Below are 7,555 nucleotides of genomic sequence, written 5' to 3'. Positions count from 1 at the left end.
ACGCCACATTAGAGGGAAGCTCATGCGATTCTAAGCAATTCCCCTCTTCGGTGGTCCAAAAGGCTTAAACACCGGAGAAGTAGCGCACCCTGAGCTTCTAAACAGAGTATTTTCCATTTCTTGATCGTCGCCCCCAACAGGTCCAAGACACACCGTATACTTCACCATCTTCGACCCTGGAAAACAAAATCATTTCGAAAACGCCATAAGCTCCACAAGGCAGCAGCAGTAACAGTGTTCAAAGCTTCAAGATGTTTTCTTCTCTTCCAAAAGGAAGTTAATCGATCAAAAGAGTTAGGAATATCAATCCTAAAGATATCGGCAACCAGCTTCCAAACATTTTCAGCAACAATACAGTCAAAAAACAGATGTTGGATAGTCTCAGGTTCGTTGCAAAAGACACAAGACATGTCCTCAACATGCCTCCGCTTGGCCAAATTGTCTCTGGTCAAGCTTTTGTTATAATAGATCCGCCAAAGAAAAACATGTATATTTGGTGGCACTTTGATTTTCCATATATCATCCTTAATAGCAGAAGGAATCCCTCCAAAGTTTATTAGCTTATAAAAGGATTTGGCCGAGTATTTGTTAGAAGAATCCAGCATCCAAAAGGGTTGATCTGGAGAGCCAGATAGACGAACAGGTTCAACAATCTTGACAAGTTCCCCCCATTCAACTAACGCATCCTCTGTGACACATCTCCTAAATGTTAACCGCAGCTCGCCATCCACCCAGACCTACGCTAGGGTAGCATCTTGCTGCTGGCAAATACTATAAAGGTCCCAAAATGCAGTTTTTAGAGAACAATCTCCTGTCCAAATGTCATGCCAGAAGGCAATGCTATTCCCATCCCCAGGGACCCATCTATAGAAATTCTTAGCAGCTGCAAGAGCCCAAGATAAGCTTCATGAATGGAGAACCAAGAGTCACCCTAGTGTTAAAGAAATTAGGACAAGTGGTGTTGTATTTATACTTCAGAATCTCCTGCCAATCACTGTTTCTCTCATCATAAAATCTTTTTCCCCACGATGCCAAGAGGGCCATGTTAAAATCCCTAAGATTAGGCACCCCCATAGCACCAAACTCTTTTTTCCTAGAAATCAGCCCCCAATTAGCAAGGTGATACTTATGAGAATCCCCCATGTTACCCCAGAAGAAGTGAGACATTTGAGAGGTAATCATATCAATTGCCCATTTGGGAAATTTCATAATAGACATAAGATAAGCAGGGATACTGGCAATGCATGTGGTAAGCAAAATCAACTTCCCTCTATAAGATAAAAATCTCCCCAACCAACCTGATATGTTCTTAATAATCCTATCAATAATGGGTTGAATGTCCTCCCTCCTTAATTTTTTAAAATGAAGGGGAACACCTAAATACTTAAAGGGGAAATCCCCCAGCTGGCAGCAAAAGACTTGATCAAATTCATTGGACAGCTGCTCAGAAATGTTAATAGCATGAAGATCACTTTTATGAAAATTAATCTTCAGGCCAGACAGATTTTCAAAGCAAGAAAGAATCCACTTCAAATTTTTAGCATACTCCAAAGAGTTCTCCAAAAATAAGATGGTGTCATCAGCATATTGTAAGCTGACCACACCACCTGGGAAGGCATGTGGCAAAAGCCCATGAATCAAACCAACACTTGTAGCTTTTTGAAGCATTTTTTAAAACACATCAGCAACTAAATTAAACAGAAGGGGTGAGTGAGGATCACCCTGTTTCAAGCCTTTCCCCCCAGAGAATTGGGGACCATTAGTATCATTAATCCTAACCTGAAAAGTACTTTGATGAATGGTGGATATAACCCAATCCACCCATTTAGCACCAAAGCCTCTAGAAAGAAGCATCTCTTTCAAGAAATCCCAACTAACTCTATCATATGCTTTCTCATAGTCTAATTTAAGAATCAAGCCAGCATCTCGAGACCTATGAACTTCATGAATGACCTCATGAGCCATCACAGCACTTTCCAAAATGAACCTCCCTTTGATAAATGCAGTTTGGTTGGAGGAAATGAGCCTGTCACATAAGGGAGAAGCCCTAGTGGTCATAGCTTTAGAAAAAATCTTAATGGCACAATTACTAAGGCTGATAGGCCTGAAATTCTTCATGTCTCTGGCCATAGGGATTTTGGGAATAAGGGTAATAATAGCATGGTTGAGCTTATATCTATCAAGGGTACCACTTTCAAAGTCTCTAACCATCCACATAAAGTCTTTTTTAATTAGGTTCCAAAAGGTTTGGTAAAAAAGAAAGGACAGACCATCAGGACTAGGGGCACCACTAGCATAAGAATTCATCACAGCTTGTTTGATCTCCTCCTCAGAAAAAGGTCTCTCCAGTAGCTCTCCTACGGAAACATTAGCTACGTAATTTACGTATAAGAGGTGATGTGGCCTTATTTGATTGGATAGCACAGGATCCCACACTGAAATTCAGGGGCATATTAGTGGGGATTGGGAGAGAAGGTGATTTACGCAAGTCAGATACAAGTTACCCCCTGGCCCCTACTTAGGTGTAGTATTTTTGTATTTTTAGAGTGAATTTTGGTTTTTACCCCCTACTTTAACATACTTTAAATAATTTATTACCCTATTTAAAAGTTTTTCATCCTGATTGCCTTGTTTAATGAATGTTTTATTAGGTTTTACTCAATTTAGTGATTTTTTTGTCAGATTTTATCCCATTTCTAGCGTAAATATATTGCTAGCGGGAAGATGTACTCACCACAAAATCATGGCGTGTTGAAACTTAGTTATATGTGACATGCTTTTATTTGTTTTCCCTTTGTTGTGGAGACAAAGTTGGAATATTCTAAAAATGCACTGACGCAAATACAATAAATCATCCAAATGGTCGTCATACAACCAAATTTTATTGAGATATATTGCAACAATTCCGCAGCAGCGCACGGGGCATCATCTAGTTAAGCTTGAGGCCAAAGGACGGGATTCCTGATCAAATCGAGATACTAGTAGTAGGAGGTGGACTTAGATGCGCCAACACACCCAAATTTAAGAGGCCCACAGCGGGTTCAAGCATAACTAATCATCGATGACAAAATGTTCATACCTCATGGGTGCACGTACAGTTGGGTTTATCTGTATATACAGGCATATTTGTAGAGCTAGCGAGGCAGGCTAACCATCCAACGTTGACAACTTGGAGATTTTGATGATGATCTCCTCTAGAAGCGACGGACACGTGCTTTTTAGATCCTTGAACCCCTTAGTCTCCACCACTTTCCCGAGCACATGCGCCTGTGAGATGTGCTCCATGCAGAAGTCCTTGAGCCCCTGGCAATGGTGGCGGTCCGCCAGCTTCAGTGTGCCCACCACATTCTCCGCCGTGACGTTCTCGCACAATATGTTCTCACACATGGCCTTCATCCTCTCCAGACCGAACCGGTCCGCCGCAGCCAGCATGTCCCGGGCCATCGTCGTGGTGTTTCCCAAGTGCTCGGGCAGCTCGTCGGTGTAGATGAAGTCGAGCACGCACCTAAAAACGTAGGCCTCTATGTCATCCATCCTAACGCAATGGCTCATGGTGTCGGGCTCCGCCATCGCCGCCATGGCTTTGTGAAGGACCGGCGCACGCGCGGCGACCACAAGCCTATGTGCGCGGAGCTTGGTGTCTCCGACCAGGAATGTGACATCAGAGCCCTGCTCGCTCACCAGTAGCTTCTCCAGGTGCGAGGTGATGTTGGACGACGGCACGGAGATCACCGTGGTCATAGCTTCAGCAGCGGCGGCGGTGCCGTTATTGGTGCCGGGGTACTCCTTGGTGACCGAGACGTCACAGTGTATGGTGAGGGAGCCATCGTGTCCGAGGTAGCATGACTTGGTAGACGCCAGGTCAATGAACTTGTGCATTCCCACGAACTTATTAATGGTGTAGAAGGCATCAATCCAACAGAAGACCGGTGGCAATTGGCCGCTCGGGTCACACATCTTCAAGGTAGACGCCACCCACACGTCATCAGCTCCAGGAGGACTGGTTATCATCTTGAGGAACAGGCCTATGTGCTGCTCTTGGTCTTCCTCCTCGCCGTACCCCCGGATTCCCGACGGGTACAAGACGATAATCCAGCCATGGCCGCCGATCTGGAAAGTGCCAGATCGGATGCATTCGTCAATGCCGAACCTCCGCTGCATGGCACTGAAGTTAGGGATTCTGAACTCGTGTGTGCCTTTGAACGTCTCCGATGAGTTGAACATGGACGCGCTCTTTTGTGGCTGCTGAGTACAGACACTGCTGGCCATTGATGAGGAGGAAGATGACGACGACGAGGATGAAGGTGACGAAGATGATGGCAGCGAAGACGACAATGATGATGACGATGATGGAGTCGACGATGATGATGATAATGATGAAGGGGAGGTGTGCATGCAGGGAACCGCTGCCCGCGTCCATATTTTCTCTAAGACGTCGGACACAAAGACGCCACACGTTTCCTTGAGCTCCTTGTACTCATCCGTTGCCACCACGGCGGCGTAGACGTTGGGGTCGGACGTCATGTACTCAATGCAGGCGGCCTCTAGCCGCCGGCAGCTATCTCGGCCGTGCACCAGCATCAGTGCCGTCATCACAGACCTGGCGTCCATGTTGTCTGCAAGTATCTTCTCGCACATGAGCCTCAGCCTCTCCAAGTCGTAGCGATCCGCGGCCACGAGTAAATCACCTGCCATGGCCACATCCACATGGTTGTTGTTTCTTTGCTTGAGCTCGTCGGTATAGATGAAGTGCAGCATGGCCCTGAATGTGGAGGCGGTCATGTCGTCGACCTTGACGCGGGAGCGCGCGGCGCCCTCCTTCATCTCCCCGAGCAGCTCGGCGGCAAACACCGGCGACCGCATGGCGAGCACGAGCCGGTGCGCCCGGATCTCAGTCTGCTCCACCTCGAACGTCACGTCCGTCGCAAAGCGCGTGTCCGTCTTGTCTGCCTTCGACTGCGACTCGTCGAGGAGCTTGCGGAGATCACAGAGGATGCTGGGCGGCGGCACGACGGAGACGGAGCAGTTCTTGGTTGCGGCCTCGCCGGCCTCCTCTTGCAGGACGTCGACGGTGCAGTGGATGGTGAGCCGGTCGTCCCTGACGTAGAGCGACTCCCGGAACCCGTCGGGGACGGGCAGCTCCCAGTAGCTCTTGCCGGTGCACTCATCGGGGTCGTCGTCGTACCCACGACCATGAGCGGCGGCGAGGAAGGTTTTGGCCTCGTCGCTCCGCCACACGGCAGGCGGCCACCGACGAGGACCGCCCTTCTTCTTCCCAGACGGCGCAGGGTCGTCGATCCTGAGGCTGGCCCTGGCGACCACGTCGTGGCCGTCGTTGGAGACGAGCTGGAGGGTGATGCAGACGAGCTGGATCTGGTCCCCGGAGCCGCGACGCCGCGCGTAGGGATTGGGGTCGTCGAAGCAGCAGATGAGGGCCCAGGTGCAGCCGCCGGCCTGGAAGTCGGCGGACCGGGCGTTGTTGCGGACGCCGAGCTCCTTGCGCGCGCGGTAGCCGACGATGTCGAAGCGGTGCTCGCCGCGGAGGAACGTCGACCGGTGCGCCGACGAGGTCTTGTTTCGCGGCTGCGACGGCGCCATGACGATGTTGTTGATTGACTCCATCAGGGCCGGCCGATGGAACGATATAATATGGATCTCTCATCGCTATCGATCGATATGTTGTTAGAGATTGAGTCGGAGTCTGATGCTAGCTAGCCGTAGCTCAATGGGGCACTTCTCTTATGAAAAGTCATAGCACAACTGCTCTTCGCCAAATCCCTCTTTTTTTTTAGAGTGAATTTCGGTTTTTACCTCCTACTTTAACATGTTTGAAGCAAGTTACCTCGTTTAAAAGTTTTTCATTTGGATTGCCGGCATTTATCCTATTTACTGTTTTGCCAATTTTTATCCCATTTAGCGATCTATCGTGTGGTTCCTGGCCGATAGGTACATGTGGCATGCCACGTCGCAGAATTTCTTCTAATGCTCTTCTCCATGTTCAAATGAGAGAAGTCTATATTACAACCCTGAAATAGTATCAAAGTCTAATATACAAATACAACCTCAACTTCAAAATCGTCTGCTTTGTAACCTCGAACTTTTAAAATCGGACAAGAACTGTGGTCTTGTGCAGCTACTTGCCAACCTCAACTTCAAGCCTGCCACGCGCAAGGAAGCTCATGCAAGTTGCAACCATGTCCCGACTTTGTTGCGCCGCCGGGCGCCGGCTAGCCCCCCGCCGCCCTTGACCTCTCCCACCTGCTCCGGTCCTTCCCCTCCCGACTCGCCTTGACTAGGCCCTACAACCACCGCCCGATCCCCCAACACGCGGCACAGTGGCGGACTGGCAGTGCTCCCCAGCGCCGCCAGCCCGTCATCCTCCCCCCAACCCATCCTTTGGCCCTCCATGATGCCCCGCCTTCTTGCTCCACATCTGTAGTCTTGCCTTCTCCAACCTGCCGCTGCCACTCTTCCTCCGTCAGCAGTCGAGCACTGACTTCGATCGAGTGGTCGACGCCAAGAATGTGTGTAGGACTGTGGTCTTGTGCAGCTACTTGCCTACCCGAGAAGGATCTGCTGCTAGTTGCTCTGGACATCTTAATTGTTATTGAACTCGAATAGATGCATTTTGACATCCCCATGTTGTTATTTGGTACTCTTTCGTAGTCTCGTATTGTTATTTGTAGTATTTGTATGTTTTATCTATTTTGTTAGATTGTTAAGTATTGAGTTTAAATCATTGGTTTATTGCAAATGAGTCATATTTAATAGTACTCCCTCTGTTCCACAATGTAGTGCGTATAGTTTTTTTGTTTTTTTTAAGACAAACTTTCAAAACTTCGATCAAGTTTAGAGAGGAAACCATATACATCTAGAATACCAAAGACATATCCTTAGATACATCACAAGACATACTTTCGTATTGTATAGTATTTGATAGTGTAGATAAAATAGTTTTCTCTATAAACTTTGGAAAAATTTGTAATGTTTGACTTATCAGAAAATTTGTATGCACTACATTATGAAACGGATGGAGTATGTTTCTGCGTGGGGTATTTTGGAGTAGTTATAGCCATTAAAAAATTGCTTTTTTTTTGACCCGGGGTTTGCTCTAAACAGGTGGGGATTCCTCCTCCTCCCAGTGCAAAAAAAAAAAAAGACTATTTATTGCTAATTGCCCTGCACAGCACTGCACCACAGAGTGAGGTCGCAGCTGCAGCTGCTCCCTCTGCCCCTCACAAACAAACAATCAATCAGTCCTAAAAATAAACAGTGCACGTACGGGTTGGTGGCTTGGCAGACATGATGATTCACACTTTTAAGAGAAGATAGAAGATGCGTTTAAAAGAGAGGCACCTTAACCTTTGCACGCAGAAGGGGAAGGCGGAACAGACACAATCATCGATGAGACGACGACATATGTACCGGGTACTCCCTCTGTCCGAAAAAACTTGTCACTCAAATGGAGGAACAAGCTTTTTCGGACGGAGGGAGTAGCTAGCTAGTCGTTCATTCATTCACAAGGAAAGGGAAGGGAAGGAAAGGGAAGGAAGCA

The 7,555-nt window shown here is 47.8% G+C and overlaps 1 protein-coding gene across 1 annotated transcript; it reads right to left on the bottom strand.

Moving 5' to 3' along the window:
• Positions 1 to 3,147: 3,147 nt before the first annotated feature.
• LOC119293048 lies at positions 3,148 to 5,622 on the bottom strand. Its single transcript, XM_037571649.1, has 2 exons — positions 4,405 to 5,622; positions 3,148 to 4,245 (listed from the first exon to the last, which is right to left on the bottom strand). The coding sequence occupies exons 1-2, from the start codon at positions 5,620 to 5,622 to the stop codon at positions 3,148 to 3,150; spliced, it is 2,316 nt and encodes a 771-aa protein (XP_037427546.1).
• Positions 5,623 to 7,555: the final 1,933 nt, after the last annotated feature.

Source organism: Triticum dicoccoides, chromosome 4B (assembly GCF_002162155.2).
Source record: "Triticum dicoccoides isolate Atlit2015 ecotype Zavitan chromosome 4B, WEW_v2.0, whole genome shotgun sequence".
Lineage (NCBI taxonomy): Eukaryota > Viridiplantae > Streptophyta > Magnoliopsida > Poales > Poaceae > Triticum > Triticum dicoccoides.
Note: the sequence above shows the minus strand (reverse complement) of the source record. Positions and strands in the feature narration are given on the sequence as shown.

What these genes read in the sequence shown, in the direction of transcription:
- LOC119293048 (XM_037571649.1), bottom strand. Translation starts at nt 5,622, where the DNA reads ATGGAGTCAATCAACAACATCGTCATGGCGCCGTCGCAGCCGCGAAAC. An exon ending in AAATATGGACGCGGGCAGCG is followed by an intron (nt 4,246 to 4,404) that starts GTTCCCTGCATG and finishes GTCTGTACTCAG; the next exon opens with CAGCCACAAAAGAGCGCGTC.